The sequence below is a fragment of the Typopeltis vanoorti genome, chromosome 15 (genome assembly GCF_054136105.1).
Source record: "Typopeltis vanoorti isolate ZY-2024b chromosome 15, IOZ_Tvanoo_1.0, whole genome shotgun sequence".
Classification (NCBI taxonomy): domain Eukaryota; kingdom Metazoa; phylum Arthropoda; class Arachnida; order Uropygi; family Thelyphonidae; genus Typopeltis; species Typopeltis vanoorti.
The window spans coordinates 30,775,965-30,793,452 of NC_143563.1; the positions used below are offsets into that span (position 1 = coordinate 30,775,965).

The following is a 17,488-nucleotide window of genomic DNA, read 5'->3' on the forward strand; positions in this document are numbered from 1 at the left end:
AAATTTCGTATCAGGTATTTACTCGTAGACTTAATAGAGTAATAAACAAAACATCCTTTTGTTTCGCTGTTTGCCAAATAACATCATCAGGAAAATAAATATACTAAAGAATATACAAAACAAAATCTGAACGATTCTAACAACAGTTGTTTAAAACAGATGTTATTGTTAGAATCTTTGTGATAAAGTTGTTAGTTGGCAAACAACAAAATCTGTCGAAGTTTTGTTTATTACTGTATTAAATCTATGAGTAAATCCCACCACATATATCATTTCTGTTAGCTGTTGTCATCTCATAGTTTTGTTTTAGTAAGCCTTAATAAAGTTTCATCACATTCTAGGCAGGATTCATACCTAGGTATTTCCATCCAAAAGGTATTAATTACTGTAATATTTGAACTTAAATTTTTGATAACTTGAAGAAATTTAAGGGTAATAAATGAATATTGAATTCCCTTTCTCTGCAATGATATTTTTACATACGTACTAAGAAACCTTCAACATTACTTTATGGAACCCTCATTTCAGATTCTTTTTCTTCTTCTTAATTAATGTAGGGCATGGCAAGCAACACATCTGTATAAAATTTTAGCTATTAATACCAACTCCAAGTATTTATCTGGTTGTGAGGAAATCTAAAATATCAGTTTTGGTTGACATCATGTATTGAAAGTTTATATCCTTTATGTTTATAAATCCTTAAATAAAGAGGCATATGCAAGCAATAAACAAGACAAGAGAGTATAATTTTTGTATTTAGTATGCTACTGTTCATATTGAAAGTATTTTCACTTATTTATACTATAAATTAAAGTTGTCAAGAAATAATATTCTTGGTTTCATCCTTTATCCAAGTGTAAGCAAACAAGGTTTGCACGTGGCGGCACTTCATGACTAGGCTACTTGTATATAGAGGTTAATGACTTCACATCAATTGCCTTAGTATCCCATAATGCAATGCATATATCCTTATGGACAATTTGGAACATTCAGGAGAAATGTCGGCTTGTGATAGACATTTTCAGGTCACTACATTCACAATTCTTCTGCTCATCATCCATCTCAAAAATTTGGCATCATTAAATCATTAGTAACCAGAGCACACAGATTCTGCTCCTCTAAAGAATCTCTAAACTAAGAATTGGAAATAATAAAAAATACAGCCATACTAACTTAGTGGATACAATCTTAAAACAACTCAAAAATCATCAGTCACTTACCCACACACATCAACCTAGACAAGAACAAGCCCATAGATTCCCATACCTTATGTCAAAGGCATCTCCGAACGTCTTTCAAAAATTATGAAGAAATACAACTTGCTACTACCTACAAACTAATCAACCAGATCTATAACTTGTTACTCTCACCTCTGATGCTACCTGGCGTGTACGAGGTTCCATGCTCCTGTAAATTGTCTTACTATGGATAGACAGGTGGATCTGTTCATAAATGCATTTTGGAACATCAAGACCATATCCGTCTTATCAAACCGCAGAAATCTGGCCTCACACAACACGGAGTTGAAAACCCAAACCATAGGATCCATTGGAAAAAGATCAAACTTCTACATAGATCTTTATATAAACATGAACGTTTATATTAAGGAAGTGCTGAAACCCTACTTTACAGACCAAATCTAAACCGTAATGATGTTCTTGTTATTCCTAAAGTATGGGAAATTGTCATACAAAATTGTCTAAAATAATTTAAAATTTTTTATATATATATATGTTATCTTATAATCCCCCCCCTCCAGATATATTTTAATTTACTTCTATAACACGCTACTGCACACATATTGGGATTCCATTGTAATCACGTGCCCTAACTGCATGTTATTCCTAGTATTGTTTGAATTAAATGTACTGACAATGTGCTAAGATACTTAGGATGAAATATTTACTTATTAAAACTTATTACTGTGGTTATTACATGTGTTTGTTTAGTCATGAATTTTCCACAGGTTTCATTGTACAATAAACAGATAAATATAGCAACATCTAGTGGTTAATTAACCCTGTTATGCTGAGAAGGCAACTGTAAAGAAAGTGTCAGTAGAGACCTTAACCTGTACATCTATCTCGTCTTCTCGCAGTTGGATTATTCCTGAATGGTATGATATGCTTGCTTTAGAACATATCAAAGAGAAAAACTGATATGGGCTCACTCCTGATGATATTCCAAAAAAATCCCCCAAAATGAGAATTTGCTTATGAAAAAAATAAGAACATTCAACTCAGAGAATCGAGGATATTCCTCCAGATCTATTAATAGATTGGGTGGATACCTCCATTCCTTCCCCAACAAGAAGATGAAACAGTTAATGTACCTAATGCCCTGGAGGATGTCCAGTTCAACAATGTTTGGATATTTTTACTTAGAAAGAGAAATGGACACTGGCCATCCACAATTCTCCAAAAAGAGGGAAAACTCCAAGTCCAATGAAAATAAGAGCTCACTACGTGAGAAATAAGTAATGAAAACTCTTCTACAATGGAATTGTTATGGATTCTGATAAAACATCTGTGACATCAAGGTTCTATTGTAGAAATATAAATCATTGTGCCTTTGCCAGCAGGAAACATACTTAAGTCACATGACAATCCCGCTTCACAAAATGTACCTATCATTCAGAAGGACAGGATGTGGAGTGGACCTGCCCACGGAGGAGTCACCATCCTTGTGGGAAACTGTATTCCCTTCCAGCAAGTTCCACTTGTTGCAAACATCGAAGCATTTACCATCTGACTGACAGTGCATCTTGGTGCAGGTTTTTCTGAATGACTTTGATGACAAAATACTGCATTTATCATTCCCCTTTACATTTTATTGGGGATCTAAACAGTCACAACATTCTGTGTGGGGTAGTACCTGAACTAATATCAGAGAAAGGTTTGTAGATTGTATGCTCAACAACAATAATCTCTCCCTCTTGAAACCCACGAAGCAACACCTTTTCTCATATTCCTACCAAAACCTACGCTGCCATTGATTTAACTTTGACTTACCCTCCTTGTTCCCACTATTGAAGTGAGAACTTGACAACACCTTATGGGAGTGATAATTTTCCATCCACTTTTCTGCATGGGCAGCCATATGCATCATGAATATCAATCAGGATGGAAAATCAAGCAAACCGACAGTTCCGCTTTCTCTTCCCCAGCAGAATTTGATTCTGCAGCAATCATGTGCTGCAGAATCAAATATCTGGTGCGTTTCTTCTAAATCATGATGGAATGCTGATTGCACAGCAGAAAAAAAAAGTCAGAATAAAGCTTGGATTATCTTCTGCAGATACCATAATAAATTTAGTTTAATCCTTTATCCAAAATAAACTTTCAACATCTTTCTCTAAATCCAGAGTAATTTATTAAAAAAGGGTGGCACACCATTTGGCAACTCCAATAGGTAGAGATGACCTGCTAATGCTTCTGCCTGGTATCTCAACTTGGGCCTGGCTCCCAGTGAAGAGACCTCAATAAAGGTCAAAACTAGTCTGGGTAGTGGCCCTTCCCTTAATGCATGACATTAGACATATCCGCAAGGAGATGTGTTTTGCATTATAGGAGATACTAAGACAGGAGTGTTGGTAGCTTGCTCCACCTTTGCAGCGAGTTGCCCTGGTGTTGTACCACCTTACAACAGTCCTGAAGATACTTTCAGGCGCAAACTTTGTTTGCCACACTTGGATAAAGGATTAAACTAAATTTATTATACTCTAACCAAGTGAAAAATAAACTTTCAACATCTTTCTCTAAATCCAGAGTAATTTATTAAAGAAGGGTGGCACACCATTTGGCAACTCCAATAGGTAGAGATGACCTGCTAATGCTTCTGTCTGGTATCTCAACTTGGGCTTGGCTCCCACTGAAGAGACCTCAATAAAGGTCGAAACTTTCAACATCTTTCTCTAAATCCAGAGTAATTTATTAAAGAAGGGTGGCACACCATTTGGCAACTCCAATAGGTAGAGATGACCTGCTAATGCTTCTGTCTGGTATCTCAACTTGGGCTTGGCTCCCACTGAAGAGACCTCAATAAAGGTCGAAACTAGTCTGGGTAGTGGCCCTTCCCTTAATGCATAACATTAGACATATCCGCAAGGAGATGTGTTTTGCATTATGGGAGATACTGAGATAGGAGAGTTGGTAGCTTGCTCCACCTTTGCAATGAGTTGCCCTGATGTTGTACCACCTTACCCCAGTCCTGAAGATACTTTCAGGTGCAAACTTTGTTTGCTCACACTTGGATAAAGGATTAAACTAAATTTATTATACTCTAACCAAGTGAAAAATAAACTTTCTGCAGATACCATACAACAAAAACTCTGTTTTCAAATGTGTATGTGCTTGAGCTATATATTTGTCATCAGAGCCAAAAGGAATCCTGGATCCAGAACACATTCTCTATAACCAGATCACCCAACACCAAAGTACTCAGAGATAAAATCTAAAAGAGGGGCAGATATACCACTCACCCACCAACCTTTGATCCTTGAATGTAATGGATGCATAATTGCCAAAACATAGCAATATCTTATATTCTGGAGTTCCTTGTTCTTTCTGAACAAGCATAAAGCAGAAACATGCCAAATTGTGTTCTTTTTAAACAGCCTGAAAGATTATAAGAAGCCATTCATAAAAGAAGAAATAAAAGCTGCTTTGCTTAAATGTCACCCAATTGCTGTCGGACCAAATAACATTCAGGTCCAACTTATCAGCTTCTGTATCTGTTCAACAGAATTTTCTGTGACAGGTGTTTCTGAAAACCTCAGAAAAGCTATTCCTAAGCTAATTATGGATCCATAAAATCCCAATAATTGAATGCAGATACCATACTACAATCAATTTGATTGTTGGAGATTGTTATAAGTAATGTCCTTTATGTGGATGACTTTACTATTATCTCTCATTCGTGTAGTGTGAGGGTCATAGAGAGGCAGCTGAAGCAAGCTATTGATCATCTTTGAAAATGGACATTTGCAAATAGGGTCTGATTTTCCAACAGAACAGTTTATTAGCCAATTGCTCTGACCAGCAGCCAGGGTAAGATCTTGAAGAAAATGGTTAACTCTCGTCTTTTATTGTTTATGTAGAGAAAGTCTTTTTTCCCAGAACACAGTCTGGCTTTCACAAATATCACTCGGTAACATCTGGTCTGACTGGAAGCATTCATTACAGATGCCTTCCTAAAACATGAACACTTAGTAGTATCAGTTTTCTCTGAAATGGAAAAAGTATGTGGCACTGCATGGAGATTTGGAATATTGAAAGACCTGTGTACAATTTTGGTCTTTAAGGGAACCTCCCTCTTTTTTTATCAAGAACTTTTTCTTCGATTGAATCTTCCAAGTCAAAGTGTAAACCACTCTCTCCCAACCCTATACCTCTCGGGTATAGGGTTGGGAGAGAGTGGTTCAGGTTTATGTGTCGCACTTTTTGAAATATAGGTTAATTCAATTACTGAACAACTTCCTCTATCTGTAAGTAATGCCTTTTATGAGGATGACTTGACCATCTTCTCTGATTCATGTAATGTGAGGGTCAGAGAGGCAACTGAAGCAAGCTGTTGATCATCTTTGGAAATGGACATTTGTAATAGATTGTGATGTTCCTAGCCAAAAACAGTTTGTGTATCTTTGCCACAGACCTGATTTTCATCCTGATTCAGAACTCAGACTAAGACAAGCTTTAATTCCAGTTGCCTGCAACCAGCTTTTTGTAACTTGTATTTGACACTTAGTTTCTTTCCCTCACACATGCAAGATGTTGTGAAGCACTGACATCCTTGCACCCTATCTTCCATTTCTTGGAATACTGGCAGATTTTATTAACTCTGTTTGTACCATACCGTGATCAGATTGAAACTTGATTATGGATCCTAAGTCTATACTTCTGCCAAAGAAGTATTGCGATGGCCAAACTCTATCCACCATCAAGCCATAAGAATTGCAACTAGAGCATTTTGAACTTCACTGATCCTAAGTCTCTACATCAAAGCAAATGAACCACCCTTGTCACTATGATGCCAATTGTTGTCATCTGGTTTTTTTTTTTTTTTTTTTAATCAACAATGGAGAATTTATACAGAACTCATCGATCTACTCTACATCATCATTTTTTTTTTATTTGTGAACACAAACACTCTTAGAAGATCTAGATATTAGGGTAGACAATATTGTAGAGACACAATACAATCAAGTATACTACCACCATCTGACTGTTCTCTATGCAAGTTATGTAAACATTCTTCTCCTTCCTTTGCCTACCAGCAGCTCTTTGAAGCTCATAGGATGGGGTATTCTAATTTTGAGCCTCTTCACTGCAGTTCAAAATCAGAGGCACCAGTCTTCTGCTGTCTTCCCAGACAACATAATATCTGCTCATAACCCACTGGAGTGTTACAATCTTACTGCTCAGCTGCGTACCATAGAGCTTGGCTTAAAGTACATAAACATCTGGAGATCTCTTCTATCCAGCATGTCCTCTCTGAGTTATGGGAGGTACATTTGGATGTGTGCTTCTGTTGAATCCTAAGCCATGTTAGGATTAAGGGAAATGAGGCTGCAGATACTGCACCTAGGTCAGCTCATTTCTCAAGTTTCTACCACCTGCTTGTTCCACACTGATATCTCAACTTTTATCTCAGTGGCACTCATCATAGAATAGAGAGACCAACAATAATTTCTATCAAATCAAGCCTGAAATTAACTGCAGCAGTCTAGTTTATACATAGTAAAGTTCTTGCACAGCCCTGCGTAGGTCATAGTCCTCTTACACACTTCCTATTGGATAAGAAGACACACCTCTGAGTTCTACATGTAGTAGCAGACTAACCATCATTCACTTTTTAGTTGACTGAGCTCACTGATGACAGTTTATCAGTCAGATTTCGTGTTATTTTAATTTTTTAATTTTTACAGAGCATTAATATTTATTACCTTTTATAGATTATGTGCATATTGTATATACTAATTTTATTAATTGAAATGTAGATAAAACATAAAAGCTTTTGGAAGTTTTTTCACTTGGCTATGCTACCAATTGTATATTTGGTTTAATCCTTTGTTTGCTTACACTTTATCCAAGTGTAAGCAAACAAAGTTTGCACCTGAAGTATTTTCAGGACTGGGGCAACTCGTGGCAAAACTGTTTTTGAGATATTTTTAATGTGTGCAGTTTTAACTTTCTGTGCTTCTTTAATTTCCAAAACGCTTCTTTTCATTGCTCTTTGCTGTGTTCTAAGTTATTTTGTCAAAAACCAAGTCTGGGCACCGTATGTTAATGTGAACAATAAAATGAAATCCATTAACTCTTTCTTTTAAGAGAAATGGGCAGATCAGTTATCATCCATTGGACTGAATTTCTAGATCTTATCGGTTGTTGAAGGACATCAGTGTCCTACGTAGGTATACTCTGTCACATATTCAGTGTTGAAACCATTCAGCAAGATAGGAATTTCTGAGTGATTAGCCATGGTTTTTGTAAAATACGTTCAAGTCTTGCAGTTTGTTTGTGTTATTCAGTTCGTTTACCACCCCCATCACTTACTGAGTCTTCTGACAATATGACAATATCATCAGGAAATCAAAGATTGTTTAATTTCTTTTCCAAGATATTGATATTCTTGTAAGCCCAATCAGTTGTTCTGAACACATTTAAATGTAGCTTAAAAAAGTCGAGTACTATTAGTTTGCCTTGTTTAACCTTTATTGATTTGAAAATAATCTTTCTTTTTGTGCTAACAGCTGCTTGCTGTAAATAGCTTTTTTAAGCAGATTGAAAGTGATTAATAATGAGCAGTCAGTTTGGTCTCTTTATCATGTACATTGATGATCCTCCCTTCACTGAATTCCTACACCATCTTCTCATGATTCTCTACCTCACGGCATACACTTCACTAACTTGTCGATGAATTTCAATCCGGTGAATGTTTTTGGCATTGAAAAAATTAATCTCTCACCATATCTCACAACTGCCAAGATTTTAAATTTTTGTACTCATTTTACAGCATGGTGGCAAACTTATAACACAGACTGAGAAATGACAATATGCCCATAACATGCTTCTTGACTCCTGCAACATCATTGTGCAAATGCATCCCCACTCTTGCCACTTGTGCTAGCATACACAATCAGAACTTAGTTTCTAGATGTGCTTCATATGCTGAAAGCATTTGCCTTTCAGCTTCTACTACTACTACTAGATTAATCCTGTCCACAAACTATTTGACTTACTGCCTTATACTTAATGCAGTTTTATTATTCATTTCTGCAGGAATTATCTTGCTGAGCTTCATAAATTGTAACTAGCATGCAGTTTATTCGGTTTTAAGGATATTTTATTGATGTCCATGAAATACAGAGCAGAGCTTATTGAAGTGGATATTTGATAATTGTTAGAACTTATCTTCATCAAAATTTTGTTTTAACAATTTAGTCTTAACAGATATTCTAAATTGGTAGAAATTATATTTTGCTAATAAAACATTTTCTTTTCATAGACCATACATTAGAAGTAACAGATATTGAAAATGAAGATAACGGTGATACAGTTTGCTTGCATAAAATTGATACTACTCAAGAACATTCTGTCTTATGTGGTCCTAAACAACCTGGTGAATCTTCTGGTAGTGGTCATTTTATGATGCAGCTTGCAGAAGCATTTTGGAGACTGCATGAGTTACAGCCCAAAAACGTTGCTATTGCTCCTGTGTCTCATCATGCATTAGTTCATGTAGAAGCCACGGTAAGCTTTTTATTTTCTGTTAATTTTCTATTACTTTATGTCCACTAGAAGAGCCTTTCATCATGCCCTTATTGTTTAACAAGTGTCTTGAAAATGAAGCTAATGTATAAACTTCTTTTGCAGCTTATTATTACTTTCACTGTTGAAATATACATCACTGCAAATCCATCTTAGAATTCCATGAAATTAACTTATTGCCAACAGTGATGTGTGTTAGTCAAATAATATATGAACTTTGAAGGAGAGTGAACCTTTAAAGGCTTCACACTTTATATAGTAATGTTTTTTTCAGAATAGGATATATGCTTTCTTATTTTTAAGAATGCACACAAGCTTAGTAAAACAAAAATCATCAGCAGCAGCCATTTTTCGGCAACTGCTGGACAAAGACTTCTCTACCTCCCTTCCCCCCCCCCCGAAAAAAAATATCCTCCATTCATTCCTATCTTAAATTTTTCCATGCTGCTGTATTCCAGTTATATTTGTAATCTCATTCTCTTGAATACCATTCAGATTCAACTTTGTCCTTTGAATGTTACTTCTTGCATTACGACCTGCTTGTTACTGTTTGAATCTTTTAATAGTGTACATTATGTATGATGTTTTATTTGAAAAATATTTCTCATGGTTGGATGTCTATAGAAATTGTAAAAATTAAGTATATGTAATGTTCCATTTGCAACATATAACTCTAGTGTTTTGAACAGCTTTCTCTTGACACTATGCATTTTTAAGATTTGGAAAATGCATGAAATGCATTTTCAGATTTCTTTTTCTTTTTGGCTTCCTGTATTAGGCAATTGTTTGCCCGTAACGTTTTCAAGGATTTAAAAAGTCTTCTGCCCATCTCCTCCTGGGTCTTCCTCTTGATTGATGTCTCTTTGGTTTATATTTCCATGCTATATTTGGCCATCTGTCCTCATTCATTCTTTCTATGTAGTTTTTCCAGTTCTTTCTATAGTTTGTGATGTCTTCTGTTATGTTAATTATGGATAACTGTTTTCTTATTTCTTCGTTTCTTATCTTGTCTATTCTTATACAGCCTGCAAGCGGTCTTAGGATATGGTATACGGTATTATTTCTTTCAATATGCTCCAATCTCGAACTCACGTATAATACTATTATTTGACTTTATTCCTTTCGTAATCTACTTTGCTTTACCCCCCCCCCTTTTCAAGGCCATAAAGTATAGAATCACACACATGCTAGTATTGTAGACTGAGGGAAAAGCCTCTGGATGGGACCAAATAATTAATCTATGTTGCTATAATTCAAATGTATTAAACCTTAAAAATTTATTTTTTGGTAACGACTGCACCATTAAGGATTGCGTAAAAGAATTTTCTATCTTTCCTTTACATAGAAGAGAATATTTTTAGCTAAGCATGTATGATAATCCTTAAATCAATTTTTTTTCTCAAGCAACTCCGAATTAATCAGTCGTAGCTGTTACTTTACTTAGGTCACACAGGTTCGATTTGTTTTTATGAGACAGTGTGCATTGATCTAACAAAGATCAAGCAAGCTATTAACAAAACCAAACATGTTTATTCTAACTAACACAATTTATATACAAAAGTAAATAGGACATATCACATGTCAGATTCTCCACACATTCATTAAAACAATTCACTTAAAGCGTTAGACAAAGAAATTATTTACACTCAACTTATTAAACACGTGGATGGATTTTAGCACACATAACCTTACTCTCATTACAATTAAAAAATTACACTATACACGTTCTAAGCATTATGTAACACAAGCATTATTCAAGTCTACAGTATTCTGTTATACACATTCGAACTGATGTTCGGCTTTCTGACCTCTTCAAACACATTATGCCATTAGTTAAACAGAATCAACATCTACCATCTGTACACACAATCTAGGCTATTAACATAAAGCAGTCTACTTACAAGCTCACTATATCATGTACAGTCCTGAATCCAAAAGGGTTAAGGATAAATTCCACTGGCTCCTTTCTTTTTCTTGCACAACGGCTATGATTGGGTACTATCCGGTGGTTGTAGTCTTGCAAATTCCTTCCTTGTAACTTTAATACATGTTTTCGTCAATGTTAAGGAACTTTGTTGGCTACAAATCAGCATGCACATAGATCGGTGCATTCATCAAAGAATTTCACGGAAGGATATCTTGTAATACTGCCAGCAAACTCCCCATGATCTCCAGAACTACTGCTCGTGCGACTGCGACTCCTCGAAAAGCTTGCCACAGGAACCAAAAAATAAGTGAGAGCCCCTTTTGCCCCTCAATATCTGCCTTTTATATCATTGGCCTTCCTTCAACAAAAAAAAATCCAAGATTTACTGGAAGCACCCTTATTACCCATGCTTACATTAGGTTTTGGTGGCAAAATCATAATCTGGTGACCTTTCAGACTGTTGTTTGACCTTCAGTTTACTAGCCTAATCCTGTCTGAGCTTTTTAGTTACAATTGCTTGTGGTTCTACATTCATTTATTCTATTATTATATTACAAAAATTTATTACATTACAGTAGGTTACATACACTTTTAATTATAAGTATTTTATGGACCATGTAAAATCGTTATAGGCGAAAAATATTTCTATTTTTCCCCACAAGAGATTTTACATGATCTTTTTGGTGGACTCAGTGACCATGGCTTTTCTTGGCATGCTTTGCCTGGTCTGCACCACTCCATGGATTCCCTTTTGGGAAGAGGATCATAATATAGGACCATGGTTTCATCCCCAGTGACAATAGATTCCAGCACTTCTCTTTGATTTCCTCTTGGCAAAGTATAATAAATTTAGTTTAATCCTTTATCCAAGTGTGAGCATCGATGTAAACACGTAAGTGCCTGAAAGTATCTTCAGGACTGAGGTAAGGTAGTACAACACCGGGCAACTTGTTGCAAAGGTGGAGCAAGCTACCAACACTCCTATCTCAGTATCTCCCATAATGCAAAACACATCTCCTTGCGGATATGTCTAATGTTATGCATTAAGGGAAGGGCCACTGCCCAGACTAGTTTCGACCTTTATTGAGGTCTCTTCAGTGGGAGCCAGGCCCAAGTGGAGATACCAGGCAGAAGCATTAGCAAGATCATCTCTACCTATAGCATTGCCAAACGGTGTGCCACCTTTTTAATAAATTACTCTGGATTTAGAGAAAGATGTTGAAAGTTTATTTTTCACTTGGTTAGACTATAATAAATTTAGTTTAATCCTTTATCCAAGTGTGAGCAAACAAAGTTTGCACCTGAAAGTATCTTCAGGACTGGGGTAAGGTGGTACAACACTGGGAAAGTTGTTGCAAAGGCGGAGCAAGCTAACATCACTCCTATCTCAGTATCTCCTATGATGCAAAACACATCTCCTTGCAGATATGTCTAATGTTATGCATTAAGGGAAGGGCCACTACCCAGACTAGTTTCGACCTTTATTGAGGTCTCTTCAGTGGGAGCCAGGCCCAAGTGGAGATACCAGGCAGAAGCATTAGTAAGGTCATCTCTACCTATAGCAGTTGCCAAACGGTGTGCCACCTTTTTAATAAATTACTCTGGATTTAGAGAAAGATGTTGAAAGTTTAAAAAACTTTCAAAAAAATTCCTTGGTAAAGCTCTAAAAACTTGCAAGAACATTTCACATGATGCTCCTTCTGAATTGACGAGAAAAGACGAGGCACCCACCTTGCACTGACCATCATGTGAAACCTTTTGTGAATGATGCAAAAGACGGTTGTTATAGAAAGCACCAACCTTGCTGGAATTTCTTTGAGCTTCAGCCATCTGTCATTGAGTAGTTCTGCCTCAACAAGAGAGACATTTTCCTCAGTCATCACTTCTTCAGGCTGACCATCATAAGGATCATCTTCGATACCCTCTCTTTTCCTAGACAAACCTGTTTAGTCCAATCCTTTATGGTGGAAAAGCTTCCCCATAAACACCATCCAGTTGTTGTTTGATAGCACTGGGAGAAAGCCCTTCTTTGGTGAAAAACTTCATCACAGCATAGTACTCAATTTTTAACATTACAGGCACTTAGCATGCTATGTGTTAGATGAATGAATGTCTCCAACTAATGTTGGAGACATTCATTCAACTGTTTCAACTCTCTCACAGGTAGAGAGTTGAAACAGGTATGCTGACCTTTTCATTGATGGTGCTATCTGTCATGCGCAGCGTTTTAAAATTGGTGCGAATTTTGTATTTCACTCTAGAAACTTTTGGAACCTACCTTGTATAATATAATAGTGTGTGTGTGTATAAAATAATGTACAATATATGATATTTTGCTGGATTGGGCTACCCAATGTGCAACCAGCAAGTCATGGGCTCGAATCCTGCCATGGGCATGGATGGATGTTTGTGATTATTGTCTTTAAGTGGGAGATGAATTTATTTGCCAAATGTGAGACTACTACCCCTCTTATTGGAGGCCTGAAGTATCTTGAAAAAGTTCCATGTTGGTCTCTAAAGCGGGGTTTCCGAACTATGCAAAAATAAATAAAAAAATTACAAAAAAATATTAAATTGATAAAAATAGAAAAAAGAACCCTTAGTCCACCCACAGTACAAATGTACTATAGGCTTTGCACCTGAAGTATCTTCAAGACTGAGGCAACTCGTGGTAAAGTTGGACTGAGCTCTCACTTGTCTTAGTTCTCCCATAATGCAAAGCACATCTCCTTGCGGACATGTATAATGCTATGCATTAAGGGAAGGGCCACCACCCAGACCAGTTTCGACCTCTATTGAGGTCTAGTCAGTGGGAGCCAGACCCAGAGGTGGTGATACTAAGGTGGAAGTAATGGAGAAGTCATATTTACCTATACGAGTTGCCAAAAAGTGTCCCACCTTATTATTAAATTACTCTGGATTTAGAGAAGGATGTTGGAAGTTTTTTCCCCACTTGGGTAGACTACAAATTTAGTTTAATTCTTTATCCAAGTGTATGCAAACAAAGTTTGTGCCTTAAGTATCTTCAGGGCTGAAGCAACTCGTGGTAAAGGTGGTTTAGTATCTCCCATAATGCAAAGCACATCTCCTTGCAGACATGCTCTGCATTAAGGGAAGGGCTAGTTTCGACCTTTATTGAGGTCTTGTCAGTGGGAGCCAGACCCAGAGGTGGTGATACTAAGGTGGAAGTATTGGTGACAACTCATGGTAAAGGTTTTCACCTTTACTACGAGTTGCCTCAGTCCTGAAGATACTTCAGGCGCAAGCTTTGTTTGCTTACACTTGGATAAAGGATTAAACTAAATTTATTATAGTTTAACCAAGTTGGGGGGGGGGGGGAACTTCCAGTATTTTAAGGATGGGCCGATTTCAGATTTGTATAAAGTTGATGGCTGAGTGGGTGTAAAATAGCATTTTGAGTGGAAGAGATTGCCTAGTTTTTTGGATGCTGAAGATGTTATTAATATGATAGGGTTATACAGATATAATGGAGATAAATGTTAGTGTCCAAGCAGAGAGATCTGATTCAGTCTGATGATTTGTGTATTACTGAAAGTAAGGATAGGTGAGCTAAGATCCCTTTTATGAGAGTAAAAAAAAACTGTCTTCTGGTAGCATTGAAGATGACCAGATTGTCCTTATCCCATTGATGAATGGTATTCAGATTACTGCTGAAGGTGCTCATTATAGATGATCTTGAAGCTTGGGATGTCTGACTACTACATGATTTGTCAAATAAGTAGGATGAATAGAGAGTACTGTCATCTGCAAAACTGTGAATAGGATTAGTGGTGATTGAAAGTAGGTCATTTAAGTACAAGGAAAAGAGAATAGATGATAAAACAGAGCCCTGAGGTGGTGAAGCGCAAAAAGAGGAAGTGATCCACCATGACATGCAGTGAATGACCAGAGAGAAAGCTGGCTACTCAGATACAGTGGGTGGTGGTGGCTAGACCAAAGGATTGGCTGGGTGTATATAGTTTGGTTGCTGCTATGTTTATAGTTTCTCCCACAGGTTCCTAAAAATATCACATAATTGATAGAGTGGTAGAAAGAAATTACACTGTAATATCTGTTCATTCCATTTTTGCTTCATGTAACCATCCATCTTTTTTTTGCATGTTCACTCGGATGATAATGCAATGAGATAATCATATTAAAATGTGTGTAGTAAGTTCATCATTTCTATGAATTGTTAAATATTATTGTTAAGAGTCGAAATATCTTGGGATATTTACTAGATGGACTGACAAATTAAATTTAGTAGCCCTTATGCATGTTGCAGATACACCTGAGAAGGTGGTTATCTTGCTGTAATATGAGATGCCTTGTTAGTGTAGCGAAGTTTTCTTTTTGCTGTACTGCAGTGTATGTATAACTGTTTTCTTCTGATCATTCTTATTTACAGTACAACTAGAAGTGCATGATATGGAATGGTACATCCTGCTATTTTCTGTCATGTCCAGTGCTTTGAGAGGTCTAGTCAACTCTTTTCATATGCATTGACTCTTGAGTAGCTAATTAAAAAAAATAACTATTCAGGAAAAACAAATTCTCTTATTTCATGTACAAATAAGAATTTATAGATTATAGTACAATTTGTAATGGATTAATAGGTTTAACACATGAATACAGTGATAATGTTGCATACTATTACATATTTCTCTTTGCTGATGGAATTTGTCTTTGATAGGACTTATCCCAAAACAGAGGGTCACATTAGTGTTTCAGATAGAATGATAAGATTTTTCATTTTTTCTAAAAATCTGGGCTCGTCTCACATCTGTCAACAGCAGAAGAAACTTTTCCTAAGCATTTTAATCCTTAATAGCTAACCAGTCTCATATGGAGGCAACTTTTTTATTTATTTTTTTTTTTAAATACTACTACTAGAAACTAGGATTTTTTCCTTCTGCAAAACCACTTGGCTGAGAAGATATGCAACTGAGAGACATAGAAATGATTCCCTATACAAAATATTCATGCCCTTATTTTTTTTTTATTGTTATTTTTATTTATTTATTTATTTTTTTTGAACTTGTATTTAGCCCTTAAATTTGTCTTTACAATGTCAAAAAATAGTGAGCTTCATTATTAAGGATTTAGGTAGAGATAATTTCTCTTCATTTACATTATACCTATACAAAACTAAAGTCACTTTTTATTTTTGGCAGTTAAGCTTATTAAATTAATGCTATTATTAAAGATATTCTTAATGATTTTGGTTAATTAAGAATTAATATTTCTGGTTTTAGGTTCATGCTCTAGTAGAAGTTATCCATGCTTTCACTGCTTGTGATCTTGAAAATGTTCCATTAGCAGCCAAATTATATGTCCAACTACTACTCTCTGAAGATACAAGAGTAAGTTTTGCTGCTAAACAAGCTTTAATTCGTGTCCTTCGTCCACGATTACGTCGTCGGAAAGTATTTATTCCTTCTCCTCCACATTGTAGTACACCAGGTAATTAATATCATTATATAGCTTTCTCATGTTGTTCAAAATAGAAGTTATACCGGTGTAGTTTTTGTACAATAATCTTAATATTGGTTAAATATATAGTACAGGTAAATGATGCCGTAGATAACAGACAGTGATAGCCAAGACATTATTGTCCAAATAATTTAGTCAGGGACTTTGTAAGGAGCACATAGGAGTTCAATATACTTGTCATTGAACCCAAAAGGTTTTCTTTTGTGGTAAGTGAAAATATGAGAAAATGTATCAGAAGTGTTATGTTAGTGAAGGCCAGGATTCTAGATCATCATTTATTTTGAATTTTCATCATCTAGATCATCATTTATTTTGAATTTTCATAACAAATATACAAAAATGCAAGGCTTGTAGAACAGTGGTTCTCAAACTTTTTCCCCTCTGGACCCCTTTACATTCTTAAAAATTCCTTGAGGAACCCGATGATCTTTCATTTATGTGGGCTGTATCAACAATTTTTGATACAGCCCACATAACTTTGTAAAATAATTCTTTATTTAATAATTGTAATAAAGTCTTTATGAAAAATAAACATTTTTACACATCTCTTTAAAGTCTGGCTTAATAGACGACAGCTAGATTAGCATATCCACTTCAGCATTCAATCTCTTGCAATGCGATGTTTTGATTGAAGTGTATGAAGAAAATCCAGCCTCATAGAGATAAGTAATTGGAAAAGAAAGGAGTATTCTAATAGCCTTTCAAATAATTGAGGATATTCTTCTTTGATGCTGTACCAAAATTCAGGAAGTGTAGTTTCTGAAAATCTTGTTGCAATGTGTAAGTCTGAGCCACATCAATGAGTTTTCATAATCTCTTGCATTAAAATCTGTTGGTCTGTCTTGCACTTTGAATGAATCTTTTACCCACGAACGATTTTGTAACATCACATAGTTGTCGTTTGGAAAATAGTGGTGCGTGGAATCATGCATATCTTCTAAATATTGGCACATTTCATTATACAGAGTTCTTTTTGTTAATATCATCACTGATCCCATCAGAATAGCCTTGAAGTATTAGGAAGCTGTCAAGTTTGTGACTGTGGATTTTTTTGTGGCTAAGTTTACCAAAATTCTAATTTATGCTTGAAAGCTTGAATTTTATCATTAGCAACAAATGCAGTCAGTTGCCTTATTTGAAGTGACAGATTCATATCGTTCAGTTTTGAGAAAATGTCTGCCAAATATCCAAGTCTGAATAACCATGTTCTCTCTGTCAGCCTCTCCTTCCTTCAAGTAAAAATTGTGTTCCGTGAAAAATGTAGCTAGTTCAGCATTCAATTCAAACAAGCACTTTTCCT

The 17,488-nt window shown here is 35.8% G+C and overlaps 1 protein-coding gene across 3 annotated transcripts in view; it reads left to right on the forward strand.

Moving 5' to 3' along the window:
• poe (E3 ubiquitin-protein ligase-like protein poe) overlaps positions 1 to 17,488 on the forward strand; it is an 801,929-nt gene that overhangs the window by 533,903 nt on the left and 250,538 nt on the right. For all 3 annotated transcript variants that reach the window (XM_090405892.1, XM_090405894.1, XM_090405895.1), the window contains 2 exons: positions 8,506 to 8,750; positions 15,951 to 16,158. In XM_090405892.1, coding sequence (XP_090262018.1) covers positions 8,506 to 8,750; positions 15,951 to 16,158 — 453 coding nt within the window. The remainder of the gene's footprint in view (positions 1 to 8,505; positions 8,751 to 15,950; positions 16,159 to 17,488) is intronic.